Below are 27,320 nucleotides of genomic sequence, written 5' to 3'. Positions count from 1 at the left end.
GTCCATTCAGCAGACACCCACAGGTCACTATGTGTTATTGTCCTTCCCATCTCAGGCCCTCAGTAAACACCCTCGCTGGTCCAGATGCCCAAACTCAGTAGAAAGAAACTGGTCTTAGCTTAGTCTTAGCCAGTTCTTCTCTAGACCCACCATTCTTACTATTCTTATTATATTATAAAGAATATTATTATTAATACCTTTGGGCCCTTTGTCTCCCATTCTCTGCTCCAAGAAGCCACACTTTCTACCCCAGCCACTGCCGGAGAGGAACATCTTAGAAGGGAACAGAAATCCACCATGTCTGCAAATGATGCGATGGCTGTGAGCTGTGGGGCAGGGCAGGGGGCAGAGTTCCCTCCGCCTCCTGTCTCCGAGAGGGAGCTGGGGCACCTCCCTGGGCATCCAGCCTCAACCCAAACCCTTCCTGGCTCTCATGCCCCTGCCCCAGGGTACTTTACTCAGCGCTACTCTTACAGACTTCCTTCTGTCACTCTCTCCCACCCACATCCTCTAGAGAGCCAGGCCTTTCTTTTTAGCCCATACATCTTTGTCCATCCACCGAGTCACCATCTCCTCAGGAGGTGTCAAACACATACTGCAAGTCCCCATCTTCACCAAGTCCAGGCAGTAACACCCCTATAAGGATAAAAATTAGTTCTGACAAGGGGCAAAATACAAATCCATAATCTCATTCTCTCTCTCTCTCTCTCTCTCTCTCTCTCTCTCTCTTTCTGTACACACAGACACACCATGGTACATAACAAGAGTGACATCTGTGGCATTAAATTCCTATTGTGTAGCTCTGCAGGGGATGCTAATGAAGGACAAAAGAGTTGAGGAATTACTAGTCTGAGTTGACCGTGCACAGCCATCCATGGATTCCTTCCCATGATACACGATCATCAGACACACCATTCTCAAAGGTAAGGTTGGGCGAGACAATGAAGTCCAACCACCTGTTCTAAGTCACCCCTTTGCCACATGATCCCCTAGGGGTGGCTGCCGCCTACAACGTGATGCTGACTTCCAGACCTGAGTGGCTCACGGGGTCCCCTGGCTGCTTCTGAAACACTCACTGGGTTCTGAAGGACCCCGCTCTGAGAAACACCATCTCTAAAACCTCTGCAGAGTAATTGACTCGCGCGTAAACATCTCTAGAATTTGTTTCAAACTCCAGATGAAGAGGGGTGCCTTTATTACAAGAGTCTGCCTCATACAGTCCATTGACTATGTTCAAGGATTTCTTGTATGTGTGGAAGACTGGCTGAAACCAAACTGTTCCAGAAATGCTTCCCCTCCCCATTTTCTATGCATTCATAACAGGAGCAAGTGTCCTCATCCTCCAGCCCCAAGCATTCCACTTGTCAAGCATTTTCTGTCGTTGAGCAACCTGGTTGTGGGGACCACAGGCTGGGGCGCCAGGCTAATAGTGCTCCACTTCCCTTCACTGCTGCTGGACAGTGCCAGGCCTGTGTGACAGGCTGTGGAAAGTATGTCCAGGTGCCTGGCTTCCCTCGCTAATGCCTCTTATATCAGGATCCAGATTTGATTTTATTTTTCTTGCCGTCCTGGCTCCAACTCTTCCAGGCTCATTTTTCACCCCTCTGTCAGACTTCCCGGAGCTTGGTGGCCAAGTGCTTCACACGTCACAGGCATGCCTTCTTCCTAGGCTTGGGACGCTGGGCTGACCATTTAACTCCTTCCCTTAGCAGGTTCCGCCCTGCCTTACCAACTTGAACTGCACCCTCAGTCTTACTAGGGTTTTGTGCCTGGGACCTGCGTCTTGTAGAAGAGTTTCCTGGGGACTCAGCGTGTCACCAAATGGAAAGAGAAATGTGTATTAATCCCCATCCTCACCCTCACTGCCAGGTGTCAGGGCACAGGTATCTACTTTCTGTCATTGTTCCCCAGCTAACTTCCATCTCGAAGGGTTCTTTAGCAGAGGTAGGGAACAGAGATGACCTGAGGAACCATGAGAGCTAGAACCAGTGTGCACTCCTTATCTTCTCAGCCAGCATCCTAGAGTGTGTGTGTGTGTGTGTGTGTGTGTGTGTGCGCGCGTGCGCGTGTGTGCACGTGCACGCGCGCGCATACATATGTGCATAAGTGTGTGTGTGTGGGGGGGGGGATTGGAATGTATGTGGTGGCTGCTCCTTGCATGGAAGGACAGCACTGTGGTTCTGCCATATTTTTTATTCCAAGAGTAGCAAATGTCATCCTATAGCTAAAGTTTCCGGAAATAAAGCCACTTACAACTGACCCACGCCAGCCAGCCTTCTGAGCCCCACAGCTGTCCTGAAACACTGAGGTGGAAATGGGGCAACTGGACAGCATGTTAAGAGAACCAGCAGGTCTCGACTCCAATATCCCGTTCATACTTCACTCTTACGATGTTACAGAATGTTAGTACGTGAAGGGGCCTGGGGATCATTTGGTTTGACCTTCTCATTTTATAGAGAAAGAAACTAATGCCTAGAAGTCAGAACATGCAGAAACTGAATCCCAGGCACCCGGCCACAAGCCCAGCCCTCCTTCCAGGTTATGCCATGGTCTCAAGGGAAGCAGACCCTTACAATAACCAACAAGCTGCTGGACAAAGTCATTTGAAAAGACAGCATTTGTGCATCCCCAGACTGATGGGGTGTCCTAATACACTTATGCCCATTCTTCCTCAAGCACAGACTAAGCAAAGCTCACGGGCTATCTACTGTTGCCAGGTATGGTGGTACCTGTCTGTAATATCAGCAATTAGAAGTTCAAGGACAGCTGTGTCTACGTGAGACCCTGTCTAAAAACAAAACAACAAAAACAATATACACACCCATAAATAAGGAAGCCTACTGTTATGATTTGGATCTGAAATGTCTCCCCCGCCCCTCCCGACTTATATTTTGATTGTTTGGCCTCCAATTTGTAGTGCTTTTTTGAAGGCTGTGGAGCCTTCAGGAAACGAGGCGTGGCTTGTAGAAGTGGGTTCCTAGGGGCAGACGCTGCACGTTATAGCCTCCCCTGGTTCCCACCTACTTTCTTCACTTCCTCGTCTGCTGCCTCTCCATCCTGACACCATGGCTAAGCTGCTCCATCCTGCCTTCCCCACTTTGATGGATCGACACTTCTGAAATGACAGATCTTTCCCCATTCAGGTTTTTGGTTAGGTATTTTGGCCACAGTAACCTAAAAGTAGCTGACACAGACTACAAGTAAGTGGAGTTGTTTCTGGGACTAAGTCTGACTACATGGTTCTTGGGCCTTTGGAACTGGCTTGTGGGGAGGATTTGGACAAGTCTGGACCTATAGCTAGAGTGGCCCCAGAAGGCTGTCTGCTCCACCTGATGATTGGAGGTGTGCAGTAATAGTTCATTTGTATTTCAATAAAAAAAGCTTGCCTGAAGTTCAGAGAGTAAAACAGCTGCACTAATCAGTCTTACAGACCAGGCAGTGGTGGCACACACCTTTAATCCCAGTTGCTACATTAGCTTGTCATAGAAACTGGGTGGTAGTGGTGCAGGCCTTTAATCCCAGCACTAGAGAGGACTATGAGATGGGAAGAGACAGCTCCCAGACACACAGTCTCATTCTGAGATTCCTGTAGGCTGGATCACCAGTTTGGATTGAGGTAGCAGTAAGAGTCATTGACTGGCTGTTTTGCTTTTCTGCCCTTCAGGTTGAACCCCAATTTCTGTCCCTGGGTTTTTATTAATCGTGCCACAGTGGTGGGAGTTTGAAAATGTGAGAGAAATGCAGACAACAGAGGCTGTGATCTTGAGGTTTCATATGGTACTAAGGTCTGGGATGGGAAATGAACTAGAGGCCACTCTTGCACATTCTGGCAAAGAATCTGGCTATATTCTACCTGTGTTTAACCAATCAGAGGGAGGCGAAATTCACAAGTAATGATCTAATTTATGTGGTGAATAAAATCTAAATATGGCATATCATTTAGTCTGTAGCATGGTCATTGTCAGCTACTTATAGCCGCTTTATGATGACAATCCCAAGAGGCACAGCAGAAATGCCATTAAATGTCAGCTGTGCACGGAGCACTGGGGCCACAGGAAAGCTTAGCCTGCTGCGAGACCCCACCGCCACCTCCACCCAAAGACTCCCAGGCGTGAAAGCACAAGCTTCCACTTGCAAAGAGCATGCCACTGGGCTGCCCTGCCAGAAAGAGCTTTCCGGGAAAGCATTTTCCAGTTCCGGCTAGCCCTGAGGCCACTGCAGCTATGTCCAAGGGTCATAGGTAGGGTCACTACTGATGTGATGGAACACCATGATCAAAGCAACTTGGGGAGGAAAGGGTTTATTTGATGGGCCCTTCCACAGCACAGGCCATCATCAAAGGAAGTCAGGACAGGAACTCAAGCAGGGCAGGAACCTGGAGGCAGGACCTGATGCAGAGGTCGTGAAGGAATGCTGCTTTTACCGGTTTGCTCCTGAAGACCTGCTTTCTTATAGAACCTAGGGCCACCAGCCCAGGGATGGCACCTCTCACAATGGGCTGGGCCCTCTCCACCAATCACTAATTAAGAAAATGCCCTACAGATTTGCCTACATCCAGATCTTATGGAGGCATAGTCTCAATTGAGATTCCATTCTCTCCGATGAATTCTAGCTTATGTCAAGTTGACATAAAACTAGCCTGTCCAGAGACTCAACTATTTCCTGAGCTAGCATCCGTTGTTAGCTCCACAGAATCATCCATGTGACACCAGTTTTGTAGGTAGGCAGAATGCCAGAGTTGTGGGACCATGAAAGCTTCCACCAAAGTTTAAAATCAAAAGCCCATGAAGCCCGGCATTGTGTTAACAGGAGTGGATTCCTTGCAGAAAGTCCCTAAGCAGGCTATTCATGAAGGCTGCTAAACTGAAACATAAGTTACAATGGAGATCCCAGGATGCTGGAGATGCCAGGAATGTGAGAGGAAGGGTTTCTCTTGAGGAAATCTACAGGCACAGAGCACACTGGTCAAGCAGAGAAGTCATGTATGAAGAGATGCAGGACCCTAGGGGCACGCCTACCCAAGCCCGTTGGTGTGCACACATGTCACTATGTGCTGGGATATTATAGGCCCTGTGGACATTAAGGTAAAGGATTTGGGTGTTATGTTGTAGTTTTCTCTGCTGGGTTTCAATTCATTTTTCCTTGGTGTCTCCTTGCTCTTCTCTTTCATAATTGTGCAACTGTATGATGGAATAATGCAATCTGTTCTTCTTATTTTTTTTAACAGGAGCTCATAGTTAAGAACTTTTGGTCACTGCTGGAGCTCTTAAAAACTAGGGAACTGTTAACATCGACTAACATTATGTTTCATTATAAGACAGTGTAATTTCTAGTTACATTGCTGGAAGAAAATAACCTGACCAAAAAACAACTTAGGCAAGAAAAGGTTTTTTTTTTTATATTTTTATATATATAAAAAATTTATATATTTTTATATTTTTGTAAATATATATATATTATAATTATATTTTATTTATTCACATTCCTGGGTTACAATCTATCTTAGCAGCAAAGCCAAGGTGGCAAGAACTTAAAACAGTTGATCCTATCACATGTCAGAAAAATATAAAAATAAGTGTATGCATGCACACTTGCTTGCTTGCACTCAGCTTGATTGCTACACTCATTCATTTCAGGACACCACCCCTACCTCTCATATACACACCGTGCATAGAGAATTGTGTTCCCTGAACTGAGGCAACCCCACAGAGACATGACGAAAGACAATCCCTCATTGAGACTTTCAGGTTGATAATTAAATAAAATCTTCTCAGATGATCATGAACCTTTGGGGCTAGGGAAAGAATAGTTTCAATTCCAAGGTTATGGGACTATTTTGAAGGTTGTAGAGGCTTTAGAGGTGAGACATGACTGGCAAAGGTAGGTTATTGGGGTCAGGCCTTTGAAAGTTATAAGTATCTCTGGTTCTGGCCTGGCATTTTTCCTGGTCACCACCATGTAAACAACAGCTTCATGCTCCCACTGCCATGACTGAGTCACTCTGTCCTGCCTCCTCTGTTATCATAGATTGGACCTCAAAAAAAGAAGAAAGGAGAAGAAGGAGAAGAAGAAGAGGAGGAGGAAGAGAAGGAGGAAGGAGAGGAAGAAGAGGAGGAGGAGGAGGAGGAGGAGGAAGCAGAAGCAGCTGCTTTCTTCTCTTAAGTCATTCTCCCAGGTATTTTGGTCATAGCAATTTCAAAGGCAGTATATAGCTACCATGACTAGGAATTCACCTTAGAGGATCTGGAGAACCAATGATTAACAAAGTGATATGGGATTCCCCTCTGTATGCTGTGAATACCATTGGTTAATAAAGAAACTATCTTAGGCCTGTACAGGGAATAGAGGTAGGTGGGGAAAACTAAACTGAATGCTGGGATAAAGAAGGAGGAGTGAAGAGCCATGGAGCCACGCCCTGAAACTTTGCTGGTTGGCCACGACCTTGTGGTGATGCACATATTAATGGACATGGGTTAAAATTTTAAGATATAAGAGTTATCCAATAAGAAGTTAGAGCTCATGGGCCAAGCAGTGATTTAAACAATAAGGTTTCTGTGTGGTTATTTTTGGTCTGAGCTGCCAGAATGAACAAGCAGCCTTATTACAATAGCAAAGACTTGCTCACAAGGGTGTCTCACTCTAGCAACAAGTTCCCAAATAAGCAGAACTCAAAGCCAAAAGTATTTTATACAAGAAAACTCCAGCACAGTCTGCAGCTGCATGGACAAGAAGAATAGGGCAACTGGGAGTGACAAGATTTAGAAGAGGCTGGGCAGCACCAATAGACTGGAAAGGTAAAATCCAATTAGAAAGGCCTTATAGAAGTCTAAGAGGCAAGGCCCAAGAAATGACCAGAAAATGTGAATTATGGCATAGTAGGCCTATGTGATGGGACAATGGGAAGAAAGCTGGTTCAGATGTTACAAGTGGTTGAGAGTTCTTTTCCTTAGGTAAGAATTGAAAATATGTATTATCCTTTAGTGTTGGCAGCTTAAGCCCTGATTCTTTGGGACTGGGCTTATAAACCCAGGAACTGATAGCTCGGGCTCTGCTAACTAATATCTTATACCGCTAAACTAGACACAAGTAAATCTGGATGCTTGGGTCAGAAAATTATTGCTCTGGCTTTGAACGCAGGCAGCCCTGCAGCTAGTGTTACAGCTCCTGAGTGTTGGCAGTCCCTCGGTTCTTAACACTTGGGCACTCTCTTTGGAACTCTTACACTGACCGGAAATTGTAGTTTCATCTCTCCAAAGTCCCCCACTTTTGATCCTTCACAGTCTTTTACTCCATAGTCTCAGCTCCCCACCATCTCTGACCCTCTTAGGATGTCCACAGTCCCTGTCAGCTCGGATCAGTTTCTCTTCCTGGCTGCTCTCTTTAACACCTCAGCAACCTTCCAGCTCTGCCATGGCTGGTGGTATCTGTCCTCTGTGCAACCATCCCGAGCCACCTTACCTGTGGTAGACTAAAATAGGCAAAAGGCCATCGGAAATGGCATCTGGGAGCAAGAGTTGTATGCATGAAGAGATCTTAGCCTGACCACAGGAAAGGGAAATGGAATGTGATTATAGAGTTCTGCTTACACACTCTGGAAAGGAGTTTGGCATTCTGGTAGTGATTTTAGTTCCATCACTCATGGTCTTGTTTGTGTATGGTTTCTAGATCTACCAACCACAAGCCTCAGATACACACCAATTGCCGGCATTGCATGAGCACCAATCACAATCTCTGTGCTGTTACTGAGAAGCTGTTATCTCCTGTTTAAGAATAGCTTCAAGATGAGTGAGGTCATCTAGAGCAGTCAGAGGCTTACACCCACCAAAGCGATGTCCCTTAGGACCTGTGCAAGTTGTCTGGAGCAATCATGATCGAAACAAGACTGAAGCAGAAACTGTGGTTTTGGGAGAAGCTGTGGTGGCAGTGTTCTTAATAGGTAGGGGGATGTTTCCTTGAGGAACCCATGAAGAGTCTAAAGCAGATTGACTGCCATGAGCAGCCTAAACAGTTGCTAAAGAAGGAAAGAGTTGGTTAATAGCTCCCTATTTTAGATAGCCAGGCACTAGGGAAGGGTCTGGCAATTGTCACTTGGGCTAAATGACTGTCCCTTAACATACTAGTTGAAAGAAGAAAACGGGCATTAGAGGGTGCTGATAATAAAACCTTACATCATGAGTCTGAAGAGATGGCTCAGCCATTAAAAGTGCTTGTTGCTCCTGCAGAGGACCTGAATTTGGCTCCCAGCACCTACACAGCAGCTCACAACCATCTTTAATTCGAGTTCTAAGGTATCTGATACTGTCCTCTGTTCTCTGGACAGACGCACACACGCAGTGAACAGACTTAAATGTGGGCAAAGCATTCGTGTACAAAATAAACAAAGAAAAATTTAAATGTCATTAGCATTCTTAGCAGTACCAAAAAGTTCTTAGACCCCAGGCAAATACCATTCGGAAGAGTTGAGTCCACATGACCTGTCTCGCAGTGAACTAACCCTGCACAGTGGAGAAAGCTGGGAAGGAACCTGATCACAGAGCTCCACGAGGGTTCTGTTTAGAAAGGAAGCAGTCACGGTTGTGCACTAGGAAGAGCTTCAAGGAGACAGGCCCAGAGAGGCTGAGCAGCCAGCATTTGGAATGCTTGGAACCAAGTCTTCAGCACCACCACTCAGAGGCAGGTGGGTTTGGTTTGTGGGGAGTGACCAATACTGTTGTCATTCTTCCCCGAGCCCTCCTACAGAACTCTGCGCTTGGAGTCCTTGGCCTCCTTATATGCTTCACCTGGTTTTCTCGGAGTGCCAGGACACAGAAGAGAGATAGTTAGCACTTGCTGCCCTCAGACTGGAAGGGCTTCATATACAACACAAGGCTAGATAAATGTCTGGCATATTGTTAGAAATAAGCTCCTATCAGAATAAAGAATAAAGGAAACTGGCACCGAGATACAGACCAAATAATAGAATGCTAGAGAAACGACCATCGAGATTATCGGGCCCAGCTCCCAACGCGAGGCGCAGAACGCAAACACAGCCATATTCACACATGGCAGTCCTGCGCTTTTCACAGGCTCTGAACAAATTAACTGTCTGGCTCAAGTGCTCCATTAACTCTGAACGTGGAAGACTGTTACACAGGACCAAGAATCCCAACATACTAGAATTCTAAGAGTCCAGTGAACTCGGCACCAGCCCAGGCCCACTGACTAGCAACAACCGGTTCTCCATACCTTGACCTTGTGCCACCTGCAGGATAGCGGCTGTGAGACCACCTCAGCCTGGACTCTCCATCTCCAACTGCACATTCCGCCACTCCACGTTGTTTATATTTTGAGGCAAAGAGACAAGCTAATTAGAAACAGCTAAGATAATAGGCACCTAAGTGCCTCCCCTAGCACAGCCAGGTCCATGTTAATTGTGCCAGTCCTGTCCTCTCTAATCGGGAAGCTGTCACTGAGCAATTTTAAAAACATAACATTTAGAAAACATCCAACAACAACAAACCCTACTTACGAGGCTGCAAAGCCTCTACTAATTGCATGTAATAGGCATGTTGGTGCTTTCATGGGGTTGAGATAGGTCTAGGCAACCACATCCGTGTTTCTGTTTTCTCTTCATCTTATGCTATTCTCCCACATTTCCATGTATGGACGTAGCTCCCCAAAATGTCAAGCAGGCAATACGTTATGCAATAGCTGCCATACTGATATATTTACTTAGTGGTCTTTCTTTGGTACAAGCTGGCTCCATTTCTACTATTATAAATAGTGTTCTGAGCACCTCTATTCCGGCTATTTTCCCTGCTTCTCCACTAAGAGGTAAAGTACAGTGTCAAAACAGAATTCTTGGTAAAGTGGATCAATGGTTTTATTGCTCCTCTAACATTCTTCCCGTCTGAGCCCATCCCAGGAGGCTGAGCTAATAGTCAATGCTTCCAGCAAAGGAAACATCCCGCCTCCTCACTGCTCCCATACTGGGCCTCGAGAGCTTGATTTTGTTAGTTTTTCAGGTATACAACACTTAAAAGGAATTTAAATCTCTCTTTGTTTAATTGCCAGCAGAGTTGTGTAATGCATTTTGATGTAGTTATATGTTTTTCCATGTCCAAATGCTGTCTATGATATTTTCAGTATAAACTTTGGATCTGTCTTTGATCGTTTATCTGACAGGATCTGGACACGAAACTCAGATTGCTGGAACAAATATTTTTATAAGCATTTTATTATGCTTTAAAATTTTACAGCCATAATTTTTATCTACTGTGAACAGAAACTCCAGCAATGAGAACACACGAAAAGTACAAGGTAAATGTTGAGAGTATAAACTGACAGAAAAAAGATGTTTTCCCCTCTTAATCTTTCCCCTTCCTGCAAAATTCACTTCCCAAGCAGAGTCTTCAAAATCATCTTTCTATTCTTTTTATCATTAACTTCATAATCAATACTAACACTCTCTGGGTGTGATGATTAGTGTTATCATTAGCTAAACGGAATCTAAAACCATCCAAGAGATAGGCTACTGGGATCTGCTGTGGGGGATTGACGTGGGAAGATCTGCCTGTCTGTTGCGGGTGCAGGCACCATTCTGTGGTCAGGGTTCTGAATTATATCTGTAGGGAAACAGAACCGAACAGCAGCCACGTGCGTTCACTGCTCTCTGCTTCCTGATGATGGGACTGCATGCGGGGCAGTCTCCTGATGAACGTCAGCAAGCAGACAGCATATCCCACTCTACTCACTGTGACCAAGGAGCATCTTTCTCCCTGAGAACTGGCTAACAGCTACTCCAAGAGCTCTAATGCCCTCCACAAAGATGCTAGAAAGCCATCAAAAAGATGGTAGCCTCAAATATGAAGCTCTGTCTTCTGTGGCATCTTTATCCAATGTCTGCTCCTAGGAACAGCGGTAGATTACTTCAGGGAAACCCTGAGGGATTCTCAAAACCATGGATGTCCTTTTCTTTGGTACTCAGTGTGCAGCTCTGAACTCATCCTCGCTTGTCCTTAAGTTCATTTCCAAGGCATGTGTGGAAGGGAAGGAATTACTAAGTTGGTTCACTCTACCAGGTCAACCCTGATGTAGCCACCAACTGTTGACAGCGACAGTTTTCAGCAATATCTACTCCATCATCCTATTCTATTGCTTCAGGGACTGTGGCATGTAGGCCATGTCTGCTAGCCACCTGGAGCAGGTATCTGCAGGACTCTAGGGAGGAAATGCACGCTGGCAGACACAAGGCTAGCATTTCCCCTATAGACCTCAAGAGGTGACAATATCCTTTGGACAGATCTTATACCTTAAGTAAATTCTGAAGAATTCAATGTTTCCTTTCTATTGTGAATGACACACTTATTGAAAATTAATTAGTTTATACAGATGTTTATATGCCCGAGTGTGAACATATGCATGCTGTGTGTGCAGCAGAGGTCGGAAGAAGGATTTGGATCCCCTGGAACTGGAGTTACAGGCATGTAAGAGCTACCACGTGAACACTGGAAACCAAATTCTAGTCCTCTGCAAAGTAGCAAATGCTCTTAACTGGAGAGCCATCTCTCCAGCTCGGAACAGCTATTTTTAACTATCTTTTAGCTGCGATTCACCAATACCCAAGGGCTGAATTATTAAGAATGTTCTAGACTAGGCATGTCCAAATGCTTTGCTGTGATGCAGAAATACTTAGTAATCTGTGCTGTTTGACACAGTAGCTATTAGCCTCACATAACCACTGAGCACTTAAAATATGTGCATGGCCTCGTAAGTGTATTTCCCAAGGATGCCAGGGAAATGAATTTTCAATTTTATTTAATTTTAATTAGCATTAAAGTAAATTAGAAAGGCATACGTGGCTAGCGGTTATCCTATTCAACAGTGCAGATCCAGACCTTGAAGAACTCACTCTCATTAAAGAAGCAGAAGATGTTAAACACGGACATGGTTGTAAAGGGCTAGAACACAACACAGTGGGGCTTCCGTATTAGGGAAATTCAGAGGGAGCAACTGAGAGGGAGCAAGCTGGCGAGTATGTCCTGTCCATGAGGTGCAACCACCCACTACTGTGCAAAACGCATGGGAAACAGGACTAAGGAAGCACAGCCGGCGGCCGGTCGGCATATATACACGGTGTGGACGAAGGGATATTCAGACAGATGCTGCATTTACATGGACCATTTCTGAGCATCCGTCTACACTGTTGATGGTCACTGTCTCTGAAAAGTAGGAATTAAAGGTCAAGGCAGAGCATTTTCAGGTTTCTTTTGAGTTTTTATTATATGCATTTGTCTCATGTGTAGGGGCCTTTGGGGTGTGTACCACAGACCCTCCCTGTCCATCTTGTGTATCCTGGGGGCTGAACTCAGGTAGTCAGACCTGGCAACAGGGGCCATTAATAATAGTTTAACGTTGAAATCATTTTCTTCATTTTAACTGTCACAGAGATGATTATGGGATGGCACACTTTAAAGACTCAAGAGGTCAAGTCTTTCCTATGGTTGCCATTCACGACTGATCTTATGTGATTACCAGGACCATTCCACACCCTACAACCATGGCTCTTCTGTAGTCTAATAAAATAGCTAAAAGTAATACTGATGGAAAGTGCCCTAAGGGAAGTAGAACCTAAATCAATAAACTGGGCAGGAGAAGGAGGTGCATCTTGATCCAGGCACAGTCTGGGGAAGAACACGAGCCCTAAGACAGGGATGGGAAGGGGTGCGGGAGGGATGCTGGGCCTCGGCTTAGAATGAGCTCTGGGGCCACTGTGACTGGAAACAGCTGGAAGCTCAGGTACAGCCCCACCCTGGTGTCCTTAGGGAGGCAAAAAATGTACATAATCATGCAGTAGGCACTGTGTTACTTTTAGGTCCATCGGCCAACAAGAAACAGCTTCAAGAATTAGACAGAGCTGTGGAAGGAAGGCAGGTCTCAATTGGAGCATCGGACATAAGGTCTAGGTGCAAAAGCTCTGGGCAGAGCACTCTGTGGTGCCACCCCGGGAGTGATAAAAAAGACCAGGACTGCATGTGTGACCCCATCAGTCATGACAACGTCCTTGGTCCACACCACCCCCACCCACAGCGGTAAATCGGTTGACAGGCTTTCTGCAACCGTCTAGTTATACACAGTCACAGCTGCTGCTTATGTATGCACACCTTTCCACACCACAACACTTAGGACTCCCGGGGACCAGTGGAGGCCAGGCATGGCATTTAAATTCCCCATGCTTGAACACAGTGGCTGCTTCTCAGTTGGGTGGAAACCGGGAAGAGGACTCGGGGAAATGATACTTCTATCAGTTAAAGCACAAGCGGAAGGTTTTCTCATGGTCCTTCTCTGTTCTCCACAGCCGAAGCAGCATCTGCCTTGAGAAGACCAAAGCAGCACTCTACAGGAGGCCCACCCCAGTGAACCCAGTGAGCCCTTCTTCTGGCTGCACTTTTCAGAAGCGCTGGGGCTATGGTTTTACTTTATTGATAACAGTGAGTCCCTGGGCAGCGGGGAAAAAATTCCACTGATCTTAGTATTTTCCCACATTGCTCTTTTCATACCTGACCCTGTGGTAGGCAGGCAGCCCACCAATGTCACAGTTCACCACAGGGACCAGAAACAGCCAGAGGTACTTCCGTTGGTCCAACAAACGGGACACTAGCTATACCCTGCAAAGACTGCCAGGCAAAGGGGCTGTTCTGGACATAGGTGCCCGCCCTCCTTACATCTTGCAGTAGGTGCCTGTGTTGAGGAGATCCTCCTCAGTGACAACAGTCACGAGAAGAGGTTCTCATAGGCCACTGAGGTAGAAAACCGACGGGTCCTAGGTGCCATATTGAGAAGGCACAGCTGGGTTTCTAATGTCAGCTCAGGGCATGGCGTGGGGTGCTGGAGTCTAAAGGCAGCATGAGTGGAACATGAAGGCAAATGTTTGCGAATTTCTGGAAACAACCTCTCAAGCTTTGGGTGTGCAGAACCCCACCACACATGCACACTCAAGGACACAGTCTAACCAGTTACCTAACCCACACATGCACACTCAAGGACACAGTCTAACCAGTTACCTAACCCACACATGCACACTCAAGGACATAGTTTAACCAGTTACCTAACCCACACATGCACACTCAAGGACACAGTCTAACCAGTTACCTAACCCACACATGCACACTCAAGGACACAGTCTAACCAGTTACCTAACCCACACATGCACACTCAAGGACACAGTCTAACCAGTTACCTAACCCACACATGCACACTCAAGGACACAGTCTAACCAGTTACCTAACCCACACATGCACACTCAAGGACACAGTCTAACCAGTTACCTAACCCACACATGCACACTCAAGGACACAGTCTAACCAGTTACCTAACCCACACATGCACACTCAAGGACATAGTCTAACCAATTACCTAACCCACACATGCACACTCAAGGACACAGTCTAACCAGTTACCTAACCCACACATGCACACTCAAGGACACAGTTTAACCAATTACCTAACCCACACATGCACACTCAAGGACATAGTCTAACCAATTACCTAGACCTGACTGGACAGAAGCAGCTCCATAGACCATGCCACTTCCCTTCAAGTGCAAGATTTTTTGAATGGCCAGAGGCAGGACGGAAGGAATTCTCAAATTCAGGGCCATATTAAACGCAGAATGAGGCAGTCTGTCGTGGCTAGTGAATTTGGAAAGGGACCAAAAGAGTTTATAGATGGTCCCTGTGTGGTCGTCGTTTAAAGGATGTCTACATATACATCACTAGTGCAGTGCATCATCTGAGGACATCATCTACATAGACATCATTAGACTGGTCAGGAAGATATTTTTGTAAAATTTCCTATATGGATAATCACAGCTAAAGATCTTATCTTGGAAATCTTGAAGCCTTAGGGTTCACTTGTCTCTTGGTTGCTAGTCCTTCTCCTGCCTCCAACCAATCCTCATGGTTTTAAAATAGCTGCCTGATCACGGGCATTGCACCTGTACTCAAGGCAGGAAGAAGGTAAGGTAGAAAACAAAAGCATCAACAATATCTTTTTTTTTAACTTTTAATCATGAAAAAGACATCTTTCCTTGGAGCCTGCTAGATGACTTCAGCCCAGATGTGTCATTGGGCCATGCTGAACTGCAATGGAAGGCTCTGGAGTTATGTCAGGCATTGAAATGGCCAGCTAAGGGAACAGCCTATGTGTTCGCTGACCAACGCATCTGTCACGGAGTGGGAAAGCGCTATGAGATGCAACAGACCTAACGCCAAGCATGGAGTGCCTCAGGGAGGCCTGAACCCAAGGGGGCAACTGTGGTGCCGCTCTACAGAGACCCATGTCTTGCTGATAAGAAGAGGCACATTATCGGAGGAGGGGTTCATTCAGTTCTTTTTGAAAGTAGACATAACAGGAAAACAGAGTGAGTGGGCTGTTGGTTTTAGATTTCAGGGATAAAAACAATAAGGCTAAGTTTCACCCCAACTGCTACGTACAGCCTTGGAGGTGGAGGGAAAGAGTCTTCATGACCTGCTGACATCTGTGGCATCCACTGAACCTATCCCTGCCCTCACCACAAGATGCCGGACCCTCCACTTGGGGTGGCAACTCTCAAGAAAGAGGGGAAGAAAGCAGGGGTCCTTGGGCAAGAGTAAGAATGAGCCAAACAGGAACTGCCAGGCGGAACTGAAGGATGAGGCATAACCTCAGAAAGATTCCTTGGAAAGAACTCCCTCGAGAGCCCAGTCCCCAGAGCTGCTGTCCTACAGTGGCTGTGGTGCGGTCACAGGCACAGAAGCCACTGAACATGCGTGTGCCCCATGAGAGGAGGGCATTGCAGGCAGGGTGCAGAGGTTCAGAAGCAGTCTTGGAGGGCAGCAGGCACCTCTGGCCAAGCATCTGGGAGCCTGCATGCAGAGCTCAATTTCTTCTAACAGCAACCCCTGCTCCAAGCAATCCACCTAATTTTTTGACTTCTGTGAGGGCACAAGGACACCATGTCCCTGGCTCAGCTTCAGCCTTGATATCCACACAGCAAGCTTCCTCACCCTGGGGTCATTAGAGGTGGCTCTTCCCTGATGTGAATGTCTTCATGTGTTTGTGGCCAGCTTTCTGCATAGCTCCATTGCCTGTAAGTAAGCCAGAGCCTAGCTGCATATCCCTCTCTAACATCCCTCCGTACATGCCATACCCCAGCACGCTGCCAGTGTCCTGTGGCAAGCAGCAAGGCAGGCCCTAGGGATGATTCAAAAGGAACACACAGACCACAAGGAATATGCAAAGTCAACTCCTGGGTCAACATAAGTCAAATAAAATATCCCTAAGACAACGCTGTCTTAAGAGTTCTTCAGTTAACACTGCTACAGTTTGGATTTGGTTTGGCCCCAAGAGGCCCACGTAATGAAAGCTTGTCCTTGGAGTGGCACTATTGCAAGGGGGTAAAGCCTTTAGTGTGTGGAGCCTCAGTGAAAGGAAATTAGGTCACTGGGATGTGCCTTCGCAGGGGCTGGGACCCTGACTTCTGTTTCTTTGTTTCTGGGGTCACACAGAGAGTAGCTATTTTTTTTTAAAGCAAGGAACACATGATAAATATTTTAATAAACATTCTATTCCAAAGTGTCTAAATCTTACATTGGAAATAAGCTTAGCTAAATCGTAAGAGGAAGGTAATTATGATTAGATTATTAAATCTTCAACCCCATCAAAGGCCTAGGAAGGGAGATAATATTACTTGAGTAGGTAGGAAGTGCTATCAAGGAGCCTCCAAAGTGAGCAGTATATGACAGAGACAATTGGTTACCTGAACACTCACCCAAAGTCTCATTTGCAACGTTGAAGCAACCAACTTTGGCTAAGGCCTAGCGTAGGTAGCTTTTTCTACTGCATACCCTACTATGATGCACCGCCCTGCCACAGGCCCAAACACAATGTACCAAGCAATCACCAGAAATGGTGGTTCCAAAGAAACCACCTTTAACTCAGCAATGTTGTTACAGTAAGAGAATGGCAAGTAATGATTAAATTTGTATTATGTGAGTTTCAACTCAGCCAGAGAAGTACTGCATTACGACACTTTCTGACAGCATAGAGCACTTCTAATGTCTTATTGGCTGCTCTGGGTTAGAAACAGTCAGCATTTGTGGTTCGTTTTTGGTTGAATGGTTTTTTGTTGCTGTTGTTTTCCCTCAAATAATGAAAACCTAGCTTCATGGGAGGTCCAAGAGAGTAGCTATGCTAGCTGTCAGATGAGTGTTTCTGTCCTGACGGTCCTAACTCAAAGCTATGGCTCCTTCCTAACAGTGGCACTGACAGAAGCCAGGGTGTCGCTGTGCTGTGGAGAAGCCAAGCCAAGGAAGGAGCCGTCTCTCAGAAGCAGTGTGGTTAGAGGGTGGGAAGATCTGCTGACAAAGGCACATCGTAAATGGCTTTTAAATTTTATCATGTGTATAGTTCAGCATTTTATAAAAACATCCACAAAGTCGCCCCGCCACCATGGCTGTCTATTTTCAGGACATTTTCTCCATCCCAGAGAGAAACTGCAACAACTGTCAGCCACGCCCATCTCTCTCTCCCCCACCTGCTGGGACTGTTCGTCTCTCTGTCCTCCCAGAGGTGCCATCCTGGACATGTAATATAAATGGAATCGTGTGGTCTGGTCCTTTCCTGCCTGGCTTCTTTTACTTGCTGGAGTGTTCTCAAAGGTCACCAATGCTGTGCCAGGAACCAGCCCTCCCTCCCTTTCTGTGATCACGCAAGCCTTTTCTGAATACTCAAGGTTTCTCCCTGGCGTGGAGAGGAGAGGGAGAGGACTAAATTCATGGCAACAGAAGAGAGCCTCATCCTGGTGGAGCCCACAAACATCCCCAACATCGCCCCTGTGCTCTGCTTTAGGTAAGATATATAACATATAAATGTTAGGGCAGACCCGTTAGCACGAGTCCTTACTAAACAGACCAGTGCCTTACGTACGATTCGGGACAGCTCTGACCTGTCTCCAACACAGAAGCCTCAGCACACTCGTGGCCAAACCTGCTACCACACAGAGGTAAGGCCACTGCCTCCAAGAACATCCGCTGGACTCCGTTCTTCAGCTGACTCCCAGGAGCTCACTGTTACAGTCACAGGGGGACTTAGGAATCCCTCACAGTTCACTGAGTGCTCACGCCAAGGCCTTTATGCTTCTGGCTCTGAGACCCCTATGCTTGATCTCCAAATGAACACTACCCATAACCTCCCTCATGTCCATGTCACCTCCGTGTGAAGCTGACGTGATGCCTTCTTACAGCTTACTAGAAGGCTTTCCCACCGGGTATAGCCTCGGCTATTCTTACAGATTTTCTTCCAGACTCTCCTCTTTACCTATTTAACAGGCAGTAGGCAAGGGATTGCTATTCATACTTTCAGAAGAAGAAATGGAGGCCCCAGGAGGGCAAGAGATCAAGATTCATTGGTAAAAGGTGACAAATTGAAAATGGTATCCTGGCATTCCACTCCTCTGAGTGGAACAGGAGGGCAGGCGATAAAACATTCCTTCCAGAGAAGAAATGGGAGAGAAATCAGTCCATTGGTAGGAGCCCAAATTATGGAACACATTCTTAAACTCAAAATTCATTCCTCCTGACAGCAGGCCATGTATCCAGAACATAATGAGCAACAAAATATCTCAAGACGGTCAATGTGCCTGATCCCCTCCTCCATGGCTGAGTCCGCCACCAGAGACTGAAGTTCACCATAAACCAAGAAATAGGGCAAGATGGTACACATCCAATTTATATGACAGTCCAAAGGAAGGCTAGACCTTTAGTCATGTCAGGCTTGCTGAGGACACGTTTGATGAACACTCCCCGTCTCCCCATCCCATCTCCCAATCAAGCACGCTTCTTACCCTCCCTTCGAACTTGGCTGTGGCTCCTTCTTTGGTGCAGAGGTTCCGAGGGGGCAGGATGAAAGCAGGGGCCTCTGTGAGGGGCATGGAGCTGACTCTTGAGGACTCCACACCGTGGGAGGTTTTGGACATGTGTGATGAGGTAACCAGTTTCACGTCCGCCATGGTCTACAAAAGGAAGAGGAGCGAGTCAGGTCTTTAAAAACGCAACATGTCATCTCCCTTGTGGATACCACTCGCCCAGCTCCGTGGTTTGAACTAGAAGGTGCAGGACCCTAGTAAGGTCAGCATCCACCTGGAGTACCTTCTGTGGCTTCTCCACATAATGTACCAGGCAAGACAGAGCCAGTCCTAGACCCCAGGCCATGCCCACCAAGAGCTCCCATCTGTCTGCTGAGAGAGCAGGACTTGGACAAGATCAGGAAAACTGGATACTCATAGATTTCACAACAGGCCCCAGAGGCTCTGTGTTCAACAACATCTACCTGAAGCACCAAAGTGGGAAGTTCCAGCTACTTCTGCCTACAAAGATCGTGGCCTAGAGAGAAAACAAAACAAAGCAATAAAACGGCATTGAGACTCCAAGAAAGGAGGAAGGTTGGGGTTAATGTGACAAGGGCCCTAGGCAAGAAGGTGAGAGTTGGTGGCTGAATAAAGGGGAGGGTCAAGCCAGGCCTACTTTGTAGAAAGACTCAAAGATCAAAACATCAAGGAAAGGAAGGAGGCACTAGAAGGTCACCCAGGCTGACTCCTTCATCTGTAACTAAGGTCCAAAGAGGCTGATGCATTTATCCAATGAGGTAGAACAAAATTATGCCATCACTGCCAAGAATACCTTGAACCTGGGATCCTGTCCAAGGCAGGTATGGGACTAGACAGGATGTGTCTGCAGGCTGGCGAGATTATCTAGGACTAAAGGACTGATATGGAGAGGAACAATGGCTATCCACTGAAACAATCAATGATTAATCATTTGAGTTGCTTCTTCTTAACTTTAAGTATGTTTCAAGGTAAAAATTAGAAAATACCAATGTGCAAATATAATAAATTATCATTTATTGGTGGGCTGGCAAGATGGCTCAGGGGACAAAAGGCACTTGTCTCCGAGCACAATGGCCTGAGTTTGATCCCCTGGTCCCACATGGTAGAAGGAAAGAAATTACTTCTTTGCCTTCTCCTCTGACATGCACACCACAGGACACGTGCATATACAAACACATAATAAATAACATTTTAAATTGCCACTTACTGGACACTCCTCTGTTTCAAACACTGTGTAGAGGACCTTTATCTATGATCTCACATTTAAGATTTTTATCGTTTTAATTTTGGTTGACATAGTAACTGCATACATTTATGGGATACAATGTGGTGTCTTGGTACATGGCATCATGTGCTCTAAGTTGGGACAGTCGGCATATCTGTCCCCTTGGACAGTTACCACTTCTTTGTGGTGACAATACTTGGAAGCTTTTTCCAGCTGTTCTGAAAGGTTCCTCATAGTTAACTACGCACTTCTCCCCACAGCGCAGCAGAACTCCAGATACCGCTCCTTCCGCTCCTCCCTTCTAACCTAACACCTCATGAACTGGCCTCATCTTTATACAAATGAGGAACCTGAGTGACAGGAGTGAGGGTGGGGTCATGCTACATAGGCTGAAGGAGCAAACTGAAAATATCCACAGGTCTAGTACACAAGATGATGCTCCCTTGTGACTACAGAAAAGTAATCATTTTACACAGACCGCGAGGGGTGCACCCACACACTGAGACAATGGGGATGTTCTATTGGGAACTCACTAAGGCCAGCTGGCCAGGGTCTAAAAAAGCCTGGGATAAAACCGGACTCGCTGAACATAGCGGACAATGAGGACTACTGAGAACTCAAGAACAATGGCAATGGGTTTTTGATCCTACTGCACCTACTGGCTTTGTGGGAGCCTAGGCAGTTTGGATGCTCACCTTACTAGACCTGGATGGAGGTGGGTGGTCCTTGGACTTCCCACAGGGCAGGGAACCCTGATTGCTCTTTGGGCTGAGGAGGAAGGGGGACTTGATTGGGGGAGGGGGGGGAAATGGGAGGCGGTGGTGGGGAAGAGACAAAAATCTTTAATAAATAAATAAATAAAAATAAAAAAGAAAATTAAAAAAAATGTTTCCTAATTTTTTCCCCTAAATTTTCTTAAAATTAAATGGATAAGAAGCTTTTAAGAGATCTGATTTAGTCGGATGGTGGTGGCACATGCCTTTAATCCCAACGCTCAGGAGGCAGAGGCAGGTGAACCTCTGAGTTCAAAACTAGCCTGATCTACAGAGAGAGTTCCAAGACAGATCAACACAGAGAAACTGCTTTAAAGAAAGAAAAAAGAAGAAATAAATAATAAATGTGATTTAAAGGCCAGTGGGTAAAAAGCATTTGCTACACAAACACAAGGAGCTGAATTAGGATCCACAAAATGTAAACCCACTGTTGTTAGGGATGGAGACAGGAGGATTTCTGGAGTTGACCACCCGTCTAGCTCCAGGTTGGGTGAGAGATACCACCTCAAAGGATAAGGAAAGTGACAGAGAAGGACATGTGTTGTCCTCTCATGACTTCTGCAGATGCACACGCAGGTGCAGGCACGAGTGCACACACAGGTGTATGCGCAGGTACACACACAGGTGCAGGCACAGGTGCACACACGCACAGGTGCACACACATACCCACGTGTACACGGCCTATCTTTAGCCTTCTCTTACTCATTCTTTCTGTGACACAGAGAGAAAGAAATCTGAACAAAACAACTTAAAAGACAGGTGTCTGATGAGCCCCCACCACGGGCCACTTGCCAGTTTCTACACAGCAGATATTTAGCCAGCGTATCTGTGCTTGGTTCCTCTGCCTGACAAACCTGGCTTCCTTTCACTGATAAGGCATTAGCTGTGCAAACAAAATTCCTTTCCAAATGAAACAACACTCTGGCAGGCTGCAGGAGGTCATAAGAAAAGCGAGTACCTGAGTCATAGTTCCTATGTGTTGGGAACAGACTAAGCACTCTGTAAACCAACGGTTCATTGGCTCCTTACAGGACTAGGCAACAACTAATCTCACCATCCATTTTAAGGGCTAGAAACCTGTCCAAGGATTAGAAAATCGTGCAAAGTCAACAAAAGCGGGAGCAGAACTGGCACTTGAACCCAGTGTGTGCCCTGTGCACTGTGCCTCCCGCAGCAGTCAGAGTTGAAGTAACGGTAAAGCCTGAAAGCGGCTCAACTCACATCACTTAAAAATGTCCCTGTAACGCTGGACGTGGTGGCTCACTCCTCTAATCCTAGCACTTGAAAGGCAGAGGCAGGTGGATTTCTGTGAGCTCCAGGCCAGCTCGGTCTACAAAGTGAGTTCCAGAAAGCCAGGGCTGTTATACAGAGAAACCCTGTCTTGAAAAACAAACAAACAAACAATTTTCCCTATAAGATTAAGATTTTTTTTGTATATTAAAGAATGACACTTACATTAAAAGATGAATGGTAATATAGAAGAAAATGTTCACAATGAAAACATAGAACCAGAATATTTTCACAGAAGAAGAAACCATTCCAAGACATGGATGAGTGGAGAATATTGTTGCAGAGTAAACCGGGGAATGTTGTTTGGCCCCAGGAACACCCAGTAGTGCAAGTCAATTACGACCTGTGTTTTTGTAAACTAGGAAAGAAACAAGCACTGCTTGTGGGACCAGGGCACTCTCCATATACCCTTGCTGGCAAGCAATGTGGCAAAAGGATTCTGAAGGACAGGTGTCCACGAGTTTTTCTAGTAATATTACATGTAGAAACTCATTGTCAGGAAAGAATCCGAGACAGCCAAATGTGTATGTAAAAATAATAGTGGCATTACTTAAAGCAAAGGCTGGACATATAAAAAATCCAGCAACAACAATCAACTGTATACAGGGGGCATATCAGACTAAACGATGAATGTAATGATATATAAAGGCTCAATTTTTTAAATCATTGAAAAATTTCAAGCATACAGAAAACAATGACAAAAAAAAATCAGTGCCCCAAACACCCACAGTGAGCATCACCAGTTAACATTCTCCACACTTACAGCATTCTGCTTTGTGCGTGTGTGCAGAACCACTTCAAAAGCATCAGGACAGGATTTTCTGGTTGACACAGTGATAACTAAACACATGCATACCTATGTGTTCATGACCAAACACAGTGACGACAGCTCTCCGTTCTTTATAAACACACAGTAAGTTACTGGAGCCGGAAGTACCTCACTGTGTTAAAGGGTCCAGGAACTAACTGTATGTTGGTGCCTGTTTTGGTTTAGACTTGGATTATCTACCAAGGGTTCATGTGTTTCAGGCTTGCTCACTAGTCTGTAGTCCTGGGAGGCAGTAGAACCCTCAGTGCTTAGTGGATAGGTGTGAGGCCATTGTGGGTGCACTCTTCAAGGGGACACTGGGACCCCAGCTCCTCTTCTGTCCCTCTTTGCTTCCTGGTAGCCCTACAGCCTCCTCCACCGTGCCATGACACTTTGCTTTCGTACAGGCCAAAAGCAATGGAACTAACTGGTTATGGATTGAAAAGTATGAAACTCTTAGCGAAAATGAACATTCTTTCCTTCAGGCTCATTTTTCTCAGGTATTTCACCACAGTGTCAAAAAGCTGGAAACAGGGCCGGGCGATGCTGGCGCACGCCTTTAATCCCAGCATTTGTGAGGCAAAGGCAGGTGGATCTCTGTGAGTTCGAGGCCAGTCTGGTCTATAAGAGCTAGTTCCAGGGCAGGCTCCAAAGGTACAGAGAAACCCTGTCTCAGCCCCACCCCCAAAAAACTGGAAACAAACCCTGAATAGCCAACTTGCTTCTCTACTCTCTACACCCTATTTTTCAAACTATAATTTCCACAACTATACTTTCTATTTCTATGAAATTATTTTTTAAGTTTCCTAATATGGATTAAACTTATTTAACTTAACGTAATGTCCTCCAGTTATCTACATGTTGTCACAGACAATAGGATTTTCTTTTTTAAGGGTGAATAATATTCCACTATGTGCAGATATATATATATATATATATATATATATATATATATATATATATATACTATATTGTCTTTATCCATTTGTCCATTGTTGGTTACTTGAATTGATTTCCTGCTTTGGCTATTGTACATAATTATTACAGTATTGTAATAGTTATGAGAGCTCTGGTATATCCTACTTGGCATAATTTTTAAATTTTTAAAAAATTATATTTATGTGTGTGTATGCAACTGTATGTTACATGCATGCAAGTGTCAGAAGAGGACAGAGGATCCCCTAGAACTGAACTTAGAGGCAACTGTGAACCAGCTGACATGGGTGCTGGGAACCGAACTTGGGTCTCTGGAAGTTTGACAAAGTGATCTTAATTGTTGAGCCATCTCTCCAAGGCCCTAATATGATGGCATTTTAATGGCAAGAATAAAGAGATGCTTATTCACTCAAATTATACAAACTGAGCATCTGCTAGCAGGAAACCAGCCTACTATCTATAAAACAATGAAGGGCTCCGTGTGGGAGGAGTCCTGGCTGTGTGTGATGCCTGGGAGTGCGGGAGTAGGGAGGAGACCACGGTTCTTACACCCTGCAGGTGACCCTAGGACCATGGCCTGGAAAGATCACGGCTTCATCCACTGCCACCAAGGTGAGCGGCAGACACTCTGTGCAGCCGACCCTAGAACTAGGCTGGAGGCGATCCATGTAACAGGAAGCTCAGACTGGCTTAACTTCACCACTGGGGGACACAGCTGCTTCCCAGCCATGGTTTGGTCAAGGGACCTCCATTCTCTTTCTCTTTACCTCTTTATCTCTTCCTGTCAAGTGGGAACACTATGAACCCTGCAGGGTGGAGGGGATATGAGTGAGAAGGCAGTATACACAAACCAGAAGTACAGTGCAGAAGACACCCACTGCGCAGACTTGGTCACAGCATCCCTCACCCAGAAGGAAGCCTGTAACTCTCCTCACTGTCAAAGACAGCAAGGAGCCTAGCAGGCCTAAACCAGCCTCAGGCAACTCTGCAGGGAGGAGGCCTGAGCCCAGGGGCAGCTTCCAGAGGCAGCAGCTTGTGAGTGAGGCGGATGCTGACTGCACCTTGTGGTCCCTCTCACCTGACCCTATCAATCCTACAAACAGTTTTTGGGCTCCCCTTCCATAAAGGAGGACAAGGAAGCCTAATAAACCAGCTACACTCACCCAAGGTTCCCAAGCTTAGCAGTAGAAACCAAAGCAGGCACAGAGGGCTGTCATACTTTACTGGATTTCTGGAGGTTCAGACAAAGCTTGTCAGGCTGTCCTCAGTGACTGGAGGTATAGCAGGCAGGGGCCTGAGAGTTGTCATGGGAAGAAGAGCAGGAGAGACGACTCCCCATTGTGGCTTGGAGTATCTACCCACAGTTTACTTATTCAAGGTTTGAACAAATAGGTTCAAAGATGCTGAATCTAATCAGTAGATGCTGGATCTGATCACTGGGCAGTGGCTGGTTGTCAGTGGATTCATGCATTTATGAGTTCACACCAGTGGGCTATTACAGGGCGGGGCCTGGGTGGAGGAAGTAGATCACGGGAGAGGGGTCTGCCTTTGACGGGCATCTTCCTCTCCCTGCCCTCTGCTTCCTGGCCTCTGTGAGACAGCTGCTAGGTTCAGCACTTCCTTCCCTAAGATGTTCAGCTTTGCCATGGTCTCAGAACCAGGAAGCTGGCCAACCATAAAACCGTTAGCCAAAATAAATCCCTCCTGCTTCTGAATCCATGTCTCTGAGGTATTTGTCAGCACGACAAGAAGCTGACTAGCCTTCCCTTTTCTGCTCCAGAAGACCAAAGACTCCACAGAGGGGCTCGCCAAATCTTTGTGACTCCAAACATCCTGGAGTCCATCGAGATCTCTGGAGGGCCCTAGATAGTCTCACCAATAGAAACACGCCTGGCCTAGGGAGACAGTGGAGAGGACAAGGCACTCACTCTGCAAGTGCAAGATGATTGAATCTCCAGATGCATAAACATCAGGCATGAGGCAGATATGGGAGAGTCCCAGGAAGCTCGGGGCCACCTAGCCTGGCATACACAGCAGAGCAACGATCGTGACCTTGACTCAAGCAAGATGCAAAATGAGGGCACCCATCCAGGGTTGTCCTCTTGTCTCCACACACACACTAGGGCACCCGGGAACCTGCATTGACATATATGTATGTTCACATGTATATTAGAATTTCTAATTTTGAATTCTATTTAAAAAGTGACACACTTGGCCTAAAGAACAAAAGACAAGAAGGGGTCTGGCTTCTAGTTGAGAAGACACAGACAAGTCAAAACTGCCAGGAACCACCTAGTCCCCTGAGAGGTTGCTCCAGGGAGGAGGATGACTCCCCTGTCACAGATCCAAGTCCCAAGCTGTGTAGCCATGCCAAACAGCTGCACCCATTGTCAGCCCAGGGCTCCGTAGCTGCAGTCAAATTCCAGCCAGGCTGTCAACTGATGGCTACTGCATATTTGAGGGAAATAAATAATAAATTGAGCCAAATCCTCTTGTTCCTCTCTCCCTCCACCGAGCCTGGTGAGCACATTCCAGCAGAGAATACCAGAGAGACTGGATGGCGTGTGCCGCGATCTCTATCGGCAGGGCAATATTCAGCTGTTGCAATCAAACGCCCCCAGCCAGGGGATCCATTCAGTACTCAGTCAAATTCAGACCAATAGACAAAGGAGAAACAGAAAAGCACAAGGAAGGGGTCAAAAAAGCAGTGGCCCACTGACGTCTGGGCCAGAGCCAAGCTCTGTGTAAGGTTTCTACACGTAACACAATTAATTAATCACACAAAGCAGCTCTGAGTAGAATGGACTTTAATTTGATCAAAAGTGCTGTAAATTGTCTCTTGAACCTGGAAAGGAACTTGTCACTACAGCCAAGACAGAGCAGTGCTCAGAGACACAGAGACAGACAAGTCAAGTTAGCCAGCAGAGGGAATTTGGAAAAGCCAGCTGCCCCTCCCCTATTCTGAGCACACACACACACACAGGAGATCACTTTGGAACCTTCAAGTCACAGGATACATTGGAAATACCTAACCTTCCCTGCGGGGAGGTGCTTCCTAGTAGGTGTGGCATCCAGCCTGTAGAACCCCCAACAGCTCATATCAGAGGTGGCAAAACCACTGGAGCACAAACACCGCAGGCACTGATGGCTCCCTCTGCCCTCCTTAATCCTCTCTGCAATGCTCTCAAATCCTGACAAATACCCTAATCTCTCCTAATCCAGCACTGAGCTGCTCCTCAGCTGTGCCAGGTTGCCTCACCATGACCCACCCAAGCAAAGTGGGGCAGGGCCACACAGGGCTACCCCCAGACACACCTGACGGCAGCCTCCTCCCCAGGGAGCATTCACAGAAGGCAGATCAGAGGCCAGCTTCAGTGCTGATGA

General features: G+C 46.3%; 1 protein-coding gene across 1 annotated transcript in view; it reads right to left on the bottom strand.

Moving 5' to 3' along the window:
- Positions 1-27,320, bottom strand: part of Mylk (myosin light chain kinase) — a 253,252-nt gene that overhangs the window by 165,590 nt on the left and 60,342 nt on the right. Inside the window, exon 2 of the mRNA XM_041673002.1 lies at positions 18,863-19,030. Coding sequence (XP_041528936.1) covers positions 18,863-19,027 — 165 coding nt within the window. The 5' untranslated portion in view covers positions 19,028-19,030. The remainder of the gene's footprint in view (positions 1-18,862; positions 19,031-27,320) is intronic.

The sequence above is a fragment of the Microtus oregoni genome, unplaced genomic scaffold, assembly GCF_018167655.1.
Source record: "Microtus oregoni isolate MIOR12 unplaced genomic scaffold, Mior012 000023F_ref0000262, whole genome shotgun sequence".
NCBI classification, from domain to species: domain Eukaryota; kingdom Metazoa; phylum Chordata; class Mammalia; order Rodentia; family Cricetidae; genus Microtus; species Microtus oregoni.
Note: the sequence above shows the minus strand (reverse complement) of the source record. Positions and strands in the feature narration are given on the sequence as shown.